The sequence below is a fragment of the Capra hircus genome, chromosome 18, assembly GCF_001704415.2.
Source record: "Capra hircus breed San Clemente chromosome 18, ASM170441v1, whole genome shotgun sequence".
In the NCBI taxonomy this organism is placed as follows: Eukaryota; Metazoa; Chordata; class Mammalia; order Artiodactyla; family Bovidae; genus Capra; species Capra hircus.
The window spans coordinates 4,100,065-4,115,370 of NC_030825.1; the positions used below are offsets into that span (position 1 = coordinate 4,100,065).

The window sequence follows — 15,306 nt, forward strand, 5'->3', positions numbered from 1 at the left end:
TCAAGAGTCTTCTCCAACACCACAGTTCAAAAGCATCAATTCTTCGGTGCTCAACTTTCTTTATAGTCCAACTCTCACATCCATACATGACTACTGGAAAATACCATAGCCTTGACCAAATGGACCTTTGGTGGCAAAGTAATGTTTCTGCTTTTTAATATGCTGTCTCACTCTCTAGCAGATCTCATCTAATTTGATAGCTTTACATACTTCTATCTTGAATCTGAGATTCATAGATCAATCTACCTACTCTACATCTTTACTTGGATGCGTCTCTTGGGCATCTTAAGTAAGTAAGTAAGTAAAGTCACTCAGTCGTGTCCAACTCTTTGTGACCCCGTGGACTGCAGCCCACCAGGCTCCTCAGTCCATGGGCTTCTCCAGGCAAGAATATTGGAGTGGTTTGCCATTTCCTTCTCTAGAGGATCTTCCCAACCCAGGGATCGAACCGCATTGGAGGCAGATGCTTTAACCTCTGAGCCACCAGGCTATATTCAAAACCAAACTCTTGATTTGCATACCCCACCCCTCTGGCTCCACCCTGTTCCAGTAAATGACCACTCAATTATTCCAAAACCCTGACTTAGACTTGTTCCTCATGAATCATATTCAATTGATCAGCAAATTTTGTTGGATCTACCTTCAAAATGTATCTAGAACACAGCTGCTTCCCATCACCTCCACAGATACTATCTTGGGTTAAACCAACATAATCTTATACCTGGATTATCACAATAGCCTCTTAACTGTTCCCTTACTTCCATCCTCAACCCCCTATAATCTACTGTCTACACAGAAGCTAGGAAAGTCATATCATGTCACACTTTTGCTTATAACCCTCCACTGCCTTCTCATTTCATTCTAAATAAAATCTAAAGTTCTTCAAATGGAATTCAAAGCTCAACCCACTTTTCTAGATCTCTTTGGTCTCACTTCCTAATGCACACCTTCTTATATATTCAGCTCCAGTCACATGGGACTCCTTCCTATTCCCAGAAATATGTCAACCACTTTATCTAATTAGCATTCCCTCCCACCATCATGGTGACTCACTAGTCACCAAGTATGCTTTATTTTTCTAAACAGCACCTATCATTACCCAACATATTTTTTTTCATTTTGTCCCGCTAGAATGCAAACTCCGTACGAGCGGAAGTATTGTCTGTTCTGTTGGCTGCTTTTCACCAACACTGAGAACAGTGCTCTTTCATGCAACAACAAAAATTTCCAGGCATGAAATTCAAAGGATTTTTCATAAAAACCAGTGTGACAGTCAGTCACCTCTAACTCCTCTGGCAATTAAGGTTAATGTTAAAATAACAAGAAATACTTCTAGAATGAAGCTATATTCCACAGCATCCATCAGGAATTTCAACTTAGGAAATGATAAATGACAATATTCAAACATACAAGCCTTTCAGATGCATCAGAATCACAAGCACGTGGCAAGGATCACGTGCCCAATTAAGTGAATATCTTCTTACATATTCACCAGCTCATAAACAGAGGGATGAACCAGAGCACACTGCCCTGGTGAGTCTTGGAGGAAGAAAGGAATAGTCACTGGAGAACCTGAAGGCATATGGTCAGGCAGGACACACACACACACACACACACACACACCCCTTAGGTTGTGATGCTGAATGCCAAAGAAACCCACTTCATGACTGGGTATCAGGGGAATTCTCTGGGTCTGACAGTCAGTCACCTCTAACTCCTCTGGCAATTAAGGTTAAATGGTCTCTTTTGTGATCAGTGTGGTGTTACACTCCCCAAATGCATAGTTAATATAACTTTTCTTAAACGTTTATTCATTTATTCGTGAATAAGGGAAGGAGCTGGGATTTGTTTCAAATCCCAATTCCTAGGTCCAACGCAACAATTATGATTGTCCTCAGTACTGAACTCCCGCGTTGTCATCAGTACCCCTCCCCACACAGTCCCCTCAAACCAGTCACATCCCTCAGATTGAGCCCTGAACCTGCAGTCACTCCAAAGAATCCTCCCCAGAGTGTCAAAGCCCTAAGTAGACCCCTTGCCGTCACAGGCCACCAGAGCAACCTCTTCTGTCACTGAAACCTACAAAATTGCCCTCTTGTCACCAACGCCCCAGTCAGACTTGTCTATTGAACAGACTCCTGTAAGGGCTCTCTCCTGTCGGCCGGACCTGCTCACCTCTTCCCTTTACTAACGTCCACCGAGACCCCACGCCTGCTACCAGCTCTCGAATACCCGCTCCGCAGTCATCACTACCCCTCACAGACCTCCCAGTCGCCCACTCTATTCCCCACTCCGCCGAGCGCCCCTCTACGCCCCTCTCCTACCCCGCCCCTTGACGCGCGGCCCCGCCCCTTGACGCGATGTCCCGCGAGCCGCGCCGGAAGCCCCGCCCCTCCCGGTTGCTAGGCTCCGGCAGCCGGAAGTCCCGCCTGCTGTGTAGTCACCGCCGCTGCCGCCGTCGTTGTTGTTGTGGTTGGTTCGCTGAGCTCCGCGGCTCCGAGAGCCGGCTGCGTCCCTTCTTCGCCGCCGCCATGAAGTGGATGTTCAAGGAGGACCACTCGCTGGGTGAGCGCTCGGCCGCTGGCCCGGCCGTGGGGGCGGGGGCGGGGGCGGCGGGGGCCCCCTCCCCCACTCGGGCCGCCCCAGGCTGGGCCGGGCGGGGCGGGTGCTTCCCTTGGGGCTCGGGCGGCCGAGGTCCTGGCCCCCAGGGCGGTTGCCCACACGCCGCGGGCCGCCCTCTGCGGGCCCTGCTGGAGCCGGGGCCCCGAGGACCGGGCCCGCCCGGACGCTCAAGAAGACCGGGGGCGTGCGCAGGTCCCAGAGGGAGGAGGGCCGGGGTTCTGGGAGCCGGCCGGCGGGCAGGCGCGGCCGTCAGCCCCGTGTGTTTCTTCCTCAGAACACAGATGCGTGGAATCTGCGAAGATCCGAGCGAAATACCCCGACCGGGTTCCGGTGAGTGCATTCCCCGCCCTCTCGCCTCCCTGTCACCCCTGCCGTCTAGGACCGGTGGTGGGGCCAAGGCTGCTCAACAGTTGACAAGTTTAGACTACAGTCACGGTTGTGGTGGCAGATGGGCCACACTGGGTAAGGGGCCGTCGAAGGGCGCGACTTGACGGGCTGTAGTGGATGCTGTTCAGGTTGCTTCGGTGCTGAACCTCGCGATCTAGGCCAGCGAGCTGTCTGCAGCCTCTGGGCTCCCTAGCCAATTATGTAAGAAATGATGTTCTAGGGCAGGGCGACAGGTCACAACCACTTTAGGGATGGTGGTGGAGGGAGACGTTCACTTTGATCTTGAAAGTGGTACTTATGTCTCAGGACATTCATCTTTAACTTTGCGCCTTCCTCTTTACCTGATTTCTGGTTCCCTTTTCTCACCCTGACCCTGTCATCCTTTGCTGACCAAAAAAAAAAAAGTCTGAGCCGCCAGTGATCAATAATGCTTATCCTGTATTTATCCCTTGATGGGGGAAATAATTTCTGTAACCCTTATTTATTTTTGAGGACATCCAGGCCTGTTATTGTAGCTTATTGCTTATGAACAGTTCCTTTGGGGAGAGGCAGGAGGGATAGATTTGAAACTTAGTTCAGAGAGAAGCAACAGGCCAAGTGAAGAGCTTGGTCCTTGGCTGCCTGGGGTTGCCAGTCATCCCCATTGATCTGTCCCTTCTCATTTCCTGTGTTCCTTGGGATCTTAATTCCCCTGTAGTGTGAAGGCAGATACATTCTGGGGCCCTGGAGTAAGAGGCTGTAGAGGAACCCTTCACCAGATATTCTTGAGTCTGCCCAAAGTATTGAAAAGCTTTGTAGTGAGAGCTGTGTTTCTCTTATGCATGCTGAGATCAGGGATGAGAACTGTATTAATAATTGACCACAGAAAAGCACTTACTGTTTCCTGTAACACATGTATATCAATTCTTAATCTCCAGAGTGTGTGGTTTATTAAGCCAGGGGCATATTTGCTCATGTTATGCCGTTTCCCACCCACCTCCTTGCCCACACACTGTTAATCAGCACTCCAGCAATGCAAAGCCAGAGCATCACGTTAGCAATCCAGTCATGACCTTACTTTGCTTTTGCAGGTGATTGTGGAAAAGGTCTCAGGCTCTCAGATTGTTGACATTGACAAACGGAAGTATCTGGTTCCATCCGACATCACTGTGGCTCAGTTCATGTGGATCATCAGGAAAAGGATCCAGCTTCCTTCTGAAAAGGCAATCTTCCTGTTTGTGGATAAGACAGTCCCACAGTCCAGGTGAGGGGTGTTTACTGGTATTGGACATCTGCTTGGTTGCTTACAGAACTCAAAACTTTGGAAGTCTGAAAACTTTTAGAGATCCTGATTAGAAATCTGAATTTTGTGCTCCCTGACATCAGGAGCTCAAGGAAAACAAGAAAGAACTGGAATAGATGTGTGTGCACTTTGGGTTAAGAAAATAGAGCAAGGCCTGGACTTTTTTTAAAAAAAGATGAAATTCAGCCTCAGATACCCAAGAATCCTTTTAAATAGTTCGGGACTTAATTAGGCTTAAGCCATCAGTAGAACTGAAGCCTGAAATGAGGTTTTTCTCCAAATGATCCATGAAATAAGTCCTGTCGTTCTTCCCCGGGAGCCTATGGGCCCTGCTGAAGCTCAGCTTCAGTTAAGCACCCTGCCTGCTCGCTCGCTCTGCAGGCTCAGTCCTGGCCACTGTGAGAGTCCGCTGCCTGAGCCTCAGGTACCCGGAGACGGCTCTTTACAGACTTACACCTCCCTTTGCTCTGTCAGTAGCTGCCCTCTTGTTCTTGCTGTTGTGCTGCCTGGAAGCAGTCTTTGGGGTATTTGGGGCCTGAATTGAGGCAGGGGCATTACAGTTCTCTTCAAGGTAGGCGACAGCCTAGCTTTAGTCTCCTGTGGAGAGAGGAGAATTTTCTGGCTCAGTCTGTACCCCTGGTCAGTTCTTTTCTGTTACTGATTTGAGTAACAGAGCCAGATGCTGGCCCCCTTCCTCCTGAGTTTCATTTTGTTATCCCCCCAAAAGTAGTACTTCTGATGCTAAGGCTTTAAGAAGCCCTGGGAACTAGCCCAGTGTAGCCAAAATATGCTTCTTTTGAAAATCCTTGAAAGCTTCAGGAAAGGCCTAAGCCAAATTCTAGTCCCATTTCCTACGAATAGAATAACTTTGGCTATTTTTAAGGTTTTCTCTTTCCCATTCTCTGACACTTCTGTTTCCTGATGTTTGGCAGAGGATTGCGTGGAAAATCCCATGGATGGAGGAGCCTGGTGGGCTGCAGTCTGTGGGGTCGCTGAGGGTCGGACACGACTGAGCGATTTCACTTTCACGCATTGGAGAAGGAAATGGCAACCCACTCCAGTGTTCTTGCCTGGAGAATCCCAGGGACGGGGGAGCCTGGTGGGCTGCCGTCTATGGGGTTGCATAGAGTCGGACACGACTGAAGCGACTTAGCAGCAGCAGGGGAGAATGGAAGGTCTGCCTTCCATTAGGCCAAGGCTCTGCCTGAGGAGAAAGGCCAGGCTCTGCCTAATGGGCGCCATGGCCTGCTTACAGCTCGAGCTTAGGAAGCTGTGGTGTTGCCAGGGGTCATCTTGTCACCCTGCTGGGCTCTCAGCCTTCCTTCCAGGCCTCTGGGCACTGTGGTGCTGGGTGCATTCTTCTCCAGGGGAGGCTAGGGAAGCCCTGGGCATCTGCGGTCATGTTCCGTTTCCTTGAAGGTGGTGGGGAGGTGGAGGTAAATCAATCTTCATGCCGCCTGCAGCTTGTGCAGCTCCTTGACGGCCCTGTGTGTTCTCCTTCCCAGAGTTAGCTTCTTGGTGGGAAAAAGTTTGTGAGTAGGACCTGTAGCCTTGAGTTTTGTTTTCCTTGATCCTGATCTTCTGATACTTTTTGAAGAAATGAAGCAGGCTTCTGGAGACATTAAGATTATGTTAATGTAGCAATTACAATGGCTGCAGATTTTAACTAATGCCTCTCCCCCAGTAGAATTGGAAATGAAAAGTGATTCTCAGGGTAGCAGAGGCTGCTTTCTCTCAAGTTTTATTTGCCTTTCCATCCTGGTAAGAATCCTCCTTAAAACAGGTTACAGTGGTGACCCATGGCACACTAACCAGCCCCTCCACCCAGATCCTTCAGCGCCTTTGGCTCCAGTTAATGACTTCCTGGCCCACATTTAAGGCAGCAGTTCTTTGTTTGGGGGTTTTAGTCTTCAAAACAAGTTTGCTTATAAACAAAAGAGGCATGTGACATCCTCGGGCTGATCACCTGATCACCTGATTCCTGCACAGACAAGATTGGCAGTCTCCTCCTAAAGCTACAGTTTGACTCAGCTTCATCACTTCCTCCCCAAGGTAGTAGGAGCTTCTTCCTTAGCACTTTCCAGCCTCCTTAGGGAAGCGTGGAGCCTCCTTTAACCATTAGCCAGTGTTTGCAGCCTTTGGAGAGTGGCTGGGGAAATCACAGTTGAGAAAGGATGAGCCCTCCCCCATCCCATAACAAGCATATCTACACAAGGATTGCTTATGTCTGAGGCTGAGCAAAAGCAACTTCATTATTCTTGCCTTAGGGTGGGCTTGAGTGTTCCGGGACACAGGCGACCATCCTGTAAAATAGTGTGATTATTGTTTGAGTAGTCAGTGTTAATACTGACTCTAGAAATACAGACAGAAGCAAGTCCATAAGAATTGTACATTGTACATTTTAAATCCTTTCTGAGTTTTTTTTTTTTTTTTTTTTTTTAGAAAGGGGAGATCTCAACTGCCTTTTCCCATTTAGCATTGGAAAGTTGAATTCTCTGCCTAGGTGCCTGCATCTAGAATCAGGCTGGAAACAAAAGGAAAACCGTGTCTTGGTGCAGACAGGACTTGAGAAAGAATATCATTATTGTATAAGCTTTCCAGTCAAAGCTTTAGTGGGGAACCCAGACCTGGCAGTGGGGCCTACCTTGTGGTCTTTGTTTAGAGCACAGATAAGAGTCTTATTAATCCCTTGTTTAAAAGAGAAACTGGGGTATATTATTAAATTAAATATATCCAATACTTTGGCCACCTCATGTGAAGAGTTGACTCATTGGAAAAGACCCTGATGCTGGGAGGGATTGGGGGCAGGAGGAGAAGGGGACAAGAGAGGGTGAGATGGCTGGATGGCATCACTGACTTGATGCACATGAGTTTGGTTAAACTCGAAGAGTTGGTGATGGACAGGGAAGCCTGGTGTGGTGCAATTCATGGGGTCGCAAAGAGTCGGACATGACTGAGTGACTGAACTGAACTGAACTGAAGATGTTGTAATTTGGGAATGTTACGTTGGGAAATCTGTGCTGTTTAGTATTACAGTATTTAATTGTTCCTGGCTCTTTTTTTGTTAGTTCTTTTGTTCCTGGCTCTTAGAAAGGTACTGCGTAAAAGAAGTTATGATGTCTTACAGTTCATTTAAACTTTATTTAGAAATATGCTTCAATTCAACACTTTTGAGCACTTCTGGGTAAATACCTCTTCAAAGCAGGGTTTATTTTAGTAGTGGAATAGAGTATTTATATCAGAGAAAAACCTGATAAAAAGAATAAGCAGTGGTTAATTTTTTGTATTTTAGGGAGCCTCTAGGGCCATATTAATTTTCACTTTGAGGCCAGTGTCTTTCCAGGGTCCACAGCAGTAGCCACTGTCCTCTCCCCTCACCCCCCACCCCGCTTCCCCCGCTGGAAAAGAGACAGATCCAGGTCTCGTGGAAGCACGTGGGCTTCAAAGCAGATGGATGGCCAGGTGGCCCATCGGTCCAGCCAATTCATGAGTCAGGCTGGATCCCACAGCCTCCATAAGCTGACCTTGGCCGGGGCTGAGGAAAGCTGGTGCAGGGACGGGGTGTCCACGATTCTAGGTCAGCCGCCCCCGATTCATAAGCTGTCGAGTAGCTTAAAACTAGTTTGTCCTTAGCAGCATGGCTCTTCTTAGATGTGGGTCCTTCTGAAAAGTGCCTTTATTACCGGTTAGTTTGTCTAGACCTGTTTGATCTTGAATGGAGGGGTGGGGGACAAGGCTTTAGGGAGCAGTTTAGGGTCATGCCACTCAGGGTCCCACCACACCTTAGCTTGCCTCAAATCTGCTGTTGGCTTTTCCTGTTTCTTCCCTGTCAGACTGAGAGCTTGAAGGTGGCGTCCTTCTTAGATGCCTGTAACACACGATGCCGCAGCAGTGTGCGTTAGTGCCGGGCTGGGGGTCGTCCTTGGGTGTCTTCTGTAGCCGTAACTCGGGCAGGAATCCTTGGCGTTGCAGTGCTGCCCGTGGGTTGCCAGCCTGAGCGACGCATTCGAGCAGCCTGCCTGCCTGCGCCGGCCTGGCGCTCCAGCGGCGGCCTGCCTGTGCTGAGTGCCCTGGGCCTCCAAATCCCGAGGGGCCCCGCTTCTCAGCGGCATGGGGCTTGTTGGAAAGGAGCAGCCAGCCTTCTGCTGTGCCCTGGAGAAGAGAAGTGCGATTTACATCCCTGCACTTCCACTTGGCTATCCTTTTAATGGGAATTGTTTTTTAAAATTACTTTTATTAAACTATATTTGTAGCCCAGCTCTTTTTTGGCTCCAGACCGAGTTATTCTGTGTGTGTGGCCTGATCCCACAAGTGCTGTTTTCAAATCATACTGTACAGATGCTTTCTCGGCACTAGGAAGCCTTGGAAACAGGTGTCCAGTCATGGGCGCGGACTGGAGAGTTTAGATCCCAGCCGTGAGCAGTCAGTTTTCAAGTTCCTGCGCAAGGGATACCTGAGTATAAGGACATAGTGCTCTTGCCAACTGAGTAGGCTCCGTAAGATGCTGCGTGGCAGAGAAACAGAACAGCGAGTGGGCTCTTAAAGTCATTAGGCAAAGCCACCTAGTTATGAAAACACACGATCTGAAGGCGGGGCCCGAAGACCTGCTCGGTGTGGATACAGAGGCTGCAGCAGTGGCGTCCCTGGGAACTTGTTTGAAATGTAGAACCTCAGGCTTGACCTTGACCTTCCCAGTCCAAATGGCATTTTAACAAGACATCCAGGTGATGCTGTATGCATGTGTGTATGTGAGGAGCGCTGTTCCAAGGGCGGTCTTTGCAGAAGGTACAGGAGCGCTGACACTCGGCTGTGAGGTCCAGTTGTGTGTTCACGTGAAGGCAGCACAATTCGGTGGCAAGAATGCCTCCCAGCTTTGTGATCTGGGGAGAATTATTTAACCTCTGGGCTTCACTTTTATTGTCTGAACTATGGGTTATGATTGTACCTGCCTCCTAAGACTGTTCCGAGGGTAAAGAGTTATGTATGAAATACACTTAGAACAAGTGCTTGGCACATAAGTGTTTGCTGTTACAGTTAGGATTTTTATGATCGGCCTCTGTAGCTGCTAGGGCACTGTTAAACAGATTTATAAACCCAAGTTTTACCAAAAGACAATGGACTCTAAAGACAGAAAGCCACATGATTATAGCGCTCCCTCCCCCACCCCGTCAGAGTCTCAGAGCTTGCCTTCGCAGGGGGTCCATGGTCATTGTTCACTGCAGACAGCGTTCAGAGTTGGGGATTTATACAGCTCCTCGGGTATTTCTAACTCAGCAGCAGGATTTCGAATCACTGCCCTTGAGCTTGTAACTTGCTAGAAGAGCAGAACTTAAGTCTGGCACATGGAACCAAACTTGACGTAGACATCCAGGGGTTGCTCCCCTTGACTTGCACACAGTGTCTGTTGCTTCCAGGCCCTGTGGTAACGGTACTGGGGAAATTGTAGTTCAGGTCTTATCAAGACCACCCTGGACTCTTGTGCCAAGTGGTGCGGAGTGGTGGCGATAGCAGTAGCTCGCTTCCCCTTTGCCTCATTTTGAGGATTCTCAGGGGAAAGCAATGTTCCTTAGGGTGCCAGTGGGCTTCCCCGGTGGCTCAGATGATAAAGCGTCTGCCCGCAGTGCGGGAGACCCGGGTTCAATCCCTGGGTTGGGAAGATCCCCTGGAGAAGGAAATGGCAATCCACTCCAGTACTCTTGCCTGGAAAATTCCATGGACTGAGGAGCTCGGTGGCCTACAGTCCATGGGGTCGCAAAGAGTTGGACACGACTGAGTGACTTCACTTTCACTTCACTTTTAGGGTGCCAGCCACCAGAGCTAAAAGTCTTTGTGAGAGACGTGGCTACTCATTCCAACCTTGTGCTAGTTGCTGGCTCCTCACTCCTGCCTTGTCACTCTTCTTCCTAGTAAGGTGCTCTTATAGATAGGCATCTCCCCCTGTGGCAAAAGGCTTGTTTCTCAACTTGGCTGCACTAGGAATCATCTTGGGCATCTTAAAACTTATTGACCCCTGGGTCCTACCTCCAGATTCTGCTTTAGTTGGTCTGGGGGAGGGGTTGGGCATGTTTTTCAAGCTCCTCATTGTGTCTGCAGCTGAGGTGGAGGCCTGCCACTCGGAACAGGCTGCCCCCGGGTCCTCACGTGTTCCAGGGCAGTGCAGTCCATAAAGTGGCACACAGGCCACCTGTGTGATTCTGCATATTCTAGCAGCCACGTTAAACAAGAATAGTATACTTACCTAGCTGATAGACCCAAAATGTCATCATTTCCACAGGTAATCGAAATTGAGATAATTGTGCATCTTTTTTTCCTATACTTTGACACTTTGAAGTCTTGTGTATATTTTACACTTAGAGCACATCACAGTTCAGATGAACCACTTTTCAAGCGCTGAACACAGATACACAGTGGCCATTGCATCGGACAGCGGAAACGTTTCTATCAAAGCAGAAACTTCTCATGGACAGTGCTGCTTCAGGGAGTCCTTATTTTACAAATTCCACCTCAGAGCCTGGCAGAGCACAGTTCTAATTGTACAGGACAGGCTATTTTGTATTCATACTCATCCACTCCTACATTGTTACTAATTCTCACCTGCCCACACTGTTCAGTTCAGTCGCTCAGTCGTGTCAGATTCTTTGCGACCCCATGAATTGCAGCACGCCAGGCCTTCCTGTCCATCACCAACTCCTGGAGTTCACCCAGACTCAACGTCCATCGAGTCAGTGATACCATCCAGCCATCTCATCCTCTGTCGTCCCCTTTTCCTCCTGCCCCCAATCCCTCCCAGCATCAGAGTCTTTTCCAATGAGTCAACTCTTCGCATGAGGTGGCCAAAGTACTGGAGTTTCAGCTTCAGCATCATTCCTTCCAAAGAACACCCAGGGCTGATCTCTTTCAGAATGGACTGGTTGGATCTCCTTGCAGTCCAAGGGACTCTCAAAAGTCTTCTCCAACACCACAGTTCAAAACCATCAATTCTTTGGTGCTCAGCTTTCTTCACAGTCCAACTCTAACATCCATACACGACCACAGGAAAAACCGTAGCCTTGACTAGATGGACCTTAGTCGGCAAAGTAATGTCTCTGCTTTTGAATATGCTATCTAGGTTGGTCATAACTTTTCTTCCAAGGAGTAAGTGTCTTTTAATTTCATGGCTGCAGTCACCATCCATAGTGATTTTGGAGCCCAAAAAATAAAGTCTGACACTGTTTCCACTGTTTCCCCATCTATTTCCCATGAAGTGATGGGACCAGATGCTATGATGTTCGTTTTCTGAATGTTGAGCTTTAAGCCAACGTTTCCACTCTCCTCTTTCACTTTCATCAAGAGGCTTTTTAGTTCCTCTTCACTTTCTGCCATAAGGGTGGTGTCATCTGCATATCTGAGGTTATTGATATTTCTCCCGGCAATCTTGATTCCAGCTTGTGTTTCTTCCAGCCCAGCGTTTCTCATGATGTACTCTGCATATAAGTTAAATGAGCAGCCAGCCCTCTAAACTGAGAGAGAGCCAGGAAGAAACTTCCCCTTTATACAGATATGTAGTCTCTCCCCCGTTTACGTGGAGGTCTCTCACAGCAGCCAGGAGCAAAGCAGGGCTGTGGGGCAGTTTGTCCTTACCATCTTGAGGCCCCACCCCCTCTCTGTGTACCCGCTGGCCCTGGTTTTACTGAGTCCTGCATGGAAGCTTCTGTTGTGACCTTTCTGGGTTTAGTGACCTCTGATGTCTCGAGCTGGCTCCCAGACTGCTCTGTCAGTGCTGGCTCTGGCTGACACCCCAGCTCCCCCCAGACGTAGTCATGCCCGTTTAGCACGTGTCTGGACCTCCTGCTCGTCTCCACTAGTGCAGTCAGGTGGCCAGAGCTCAGGTGCTCCTAGTCTTAACTCGAGCCAGTGCAGCTCGGCTTCATGGCAGAGCGCACTCAGGTCTGTTGTACTGCTAAGGGAAAGCCAGCTCTCCTCCCCCGCCTGCTTAGCTGGAGCAGTGTCTGTTCATGGAGGCTTCTTAGGCAGGACGTCCTTGGCTCCCGATACAATCTGAGAGCTTCTTGCACTACGTGCAAGGAGAGCAGCTTCCCTTTGATGATGCCGATGCAGGTCTCGGGCACAGGTTTCTGGCAGGGGAGGTTCCACAGGAATCATGTCAGGTACTAGTTATAAATCGTGAGAGGCCAGCTGCAAGGAGGCACTCTTGCCCACCTTTGTCCTCCGCTCCCACAGATGGGCTCTTGGGCTCTTGTTCCGGTTTTCTCCCCTGCCCCTGGCGTTAGGGAAGCATTGTGAAAGCACTCCCTGGGAGCTGGGGCTGGCGGCCTTGCCTTGAGATAGGCGCTGCTGCTAGTCTAATCCCCGATTCCCCGAGGCCTAATTACTTTTATCAACCGCCCACCAGAGGTGTTACAGAGAGTAGCTAAAGTAGTGGGCTCCTTATCCTCAAGCCATTTTTCTCCCAACAGCTGGACTCGGTCATCAACCCCAATTCTCAGTGTTCTTTCTTTGTTTCTCTGTTTCAAGCCTAACTATGGGACAGCTTTACGAGAAGGAAAAAGATGAAGATGGATTCTTGTACGTGGCCTACAGTGGCGAGAACACTTTCGGCTTCTGAGGGCCGGTGCTGGGCTGGTGCAGCGCTCCCGCTGTGGATCTTGTACATAGCCGGCCATTTTCAGTTACTCTACCAGAACCTCTTCACATAGACCTATCCGTGCATTTGTAACTGGATTTACTTCTTAATATATTGGAAGGTTTTGTCTCCTTAGACTAGTAAATTATCTGCAGAGTTTTATTTTGAGTTTTTCTTTTGTGCACTGTCCTCATGGCTATACCCTCCAGAGAACCTGTTCCTCTGGGAATCTTATTTAATGAAGATATTTCCATATTGAAGTGAGGGAGGTGGGAATTAAAGTGAAAGGGGAGATGATGCATTTATTCTGGATTATGTTTGAAGTGTTAGATGGTGAAGTGTTAAAAGCATCCAAATTAAATCCATAGCAATCAGAACACTTGCTTTACTAGATTTTGCCAACTGCCAGTCATGTTGGACTGAGCTAATCTGTTCCTCTTTCTGAAACTATTAAGGTAAATAATTAACAATAAAACTTCCTCTTATAAAGGCACTGCAGTGTGACCGTGTCCTTCATTCACCTTGTTTTAGATGGGTGAGGGAAGGAGCTCCTGTGTCCGCCAGGCCAGGAGGAGGGTTTGTGGGGCCCATGGCAGAGCAGCTGGGCACAGGGAGCCTCTGTCAGGAGGGACTTGTTTTCAGTGGTCAGTGTAACCTCTAAAAAGGTGTATGTCAAGAAGTCCTTTTCCCACTGCTGTTTGCTGACTACCCTAACCCTCCACCTTTTGCGGAACTTCTTTTACTGGCACGTTCTTTTCAGAATTTGTTTTTGGAAGTCCAGTTATATGTGAATATATGTTCAAAATGTTCTTATACAAAAGAGAACACATTATATATACTTTCAGTGAACAGTACATCATGATGATCTTTCCATACCAATTCATAGAAAGCCTTTTCATTTATTTTAATATTACATTGTGTGGGTTTATCATTATTACTGAAACCGAGCGGACCCTGTGTGGCTCCTGGGCATGGAAACCTTTCCATGTGACCCGTTCTTGTAGGGAAATAGACTCCAGCCTCCATGACCTTCCCTGAGTTCCAAAGGGCAGATTCAAACCCCTGTTAATCAAGGAAGGGTGATGCAGTCACCAACTCAATGGACATAAAGTTGAGCAAACTCTGGGAGAGAGTGGAGGACAGAGGAGCCTGGCCTGCTGTAGTCCGTGTACTTAGGGACTGAACGGCAACAAATCAGGGAAGGGAGGGGATGCAGAGCCTGGGAAGAGCAGCCTAGAAACAGCAGTGAAGCCCGCGGGCGAGGCTCTGGTTCCAGGTCAAGGGATACACAGAATACCTTTGAGCTCTTTACAGAACTCAGACTCCCAACAAATGGAAAAGTGAAAGTGAAAGTTGGTCAGTCGCCTCCGACTCTTCGCGACCCCATGGAATTCTCTGGGCCAGAATACTGGAGTGGGTAGCCTTTCCCTTCTGCAGGGGATCTTCCCAACCCAGGGATAGAACCCAGGTCTCCTGCATTGCAGGCAGATTCTTTACCAGCTGGGCCACAAGGGAAGCCCCAAGAAATGGAAGGTTAGCATTCTTCATTCTAGACAAGACCCTTCGAGGCCGGACTAAAGGAGTGTGGGCCCTGCAGACACTGACTTATATGTTCATCTCATAGATGAAGGAACCGCACCTAAAACATCTCAAAACCTATTTAACTTCTAAGTGAATTAAGAGGTCTTTAATTTGATAAAGGGGATTCATAAAAACGTGTAGCAAATATGTACATTTTAGTAAAAAGAGCTGTGGTGAATGAGGCAGTGTGGTACTGACATTGGGACGGACAAATACTTTAATGGAACAAAACCTAGGAATTGATCTGTGTATAAAACATGTGGCATAACAAGCTATCAGGGAAATAATGAACCAGCTAACAAATGGGACCGCAACAGTTGGTTACTTAATACGGTAAAATTTCAGAGGCATTCCTATTAAAAACAGTAACTCAAAAAGGAAATCCGAAGGGTGAACTCTATGGTATATGAATTATATCTCAATGAAGCTATTAAGAAGTCTGCTCTCAGTGCTTTTCTGAACTTTGTTCTGGCATAAAACTAATGAGAGGAAAAGTAAAGGAGAGGCAAAAGAATCAGGAAGGACACTGTAATAGACAGACGGTGCTAATCTACACAGAAAAACCTAAGATCTATACGAACTGGAAGAAAGTTCTCCGTGGCTGGTGGATACCAGATCAGTCACAAATATTGATGTTTCTATACACCAGTTATGACCATTTAGGGAATATTATAGGAAAAAATTCATTTTCAATAGAAGTAAAATGAATATGTGCATAGGAATAAACTTAATATGATATGTAAGACCTTTAGGGAAAAAATCACTGAAGAACATAAAAAAGAGATAACCCTAATACACCATATTCAAAGAT

General features: G+C 48.0%; 1 protein-coding gene across 1 annotated transcript; it reads left to right on the forward strand.

The window, feature by feature from the left end:
• GABARAPL2 (GABA type A receptor associated protein like 2) lies at positions 2,532-12,976 on the forward strand. Its single transcript, NM_001285597.1, is given in 4 exon segments — positions 2,532-2,565; positions 2,897-2,952; positions 4,080-4,252; positions 12,806-12,976. Coding segments are annotated over 4 exon segments (354 nt in total). The 3' UTR covers positions 12,897-12,976.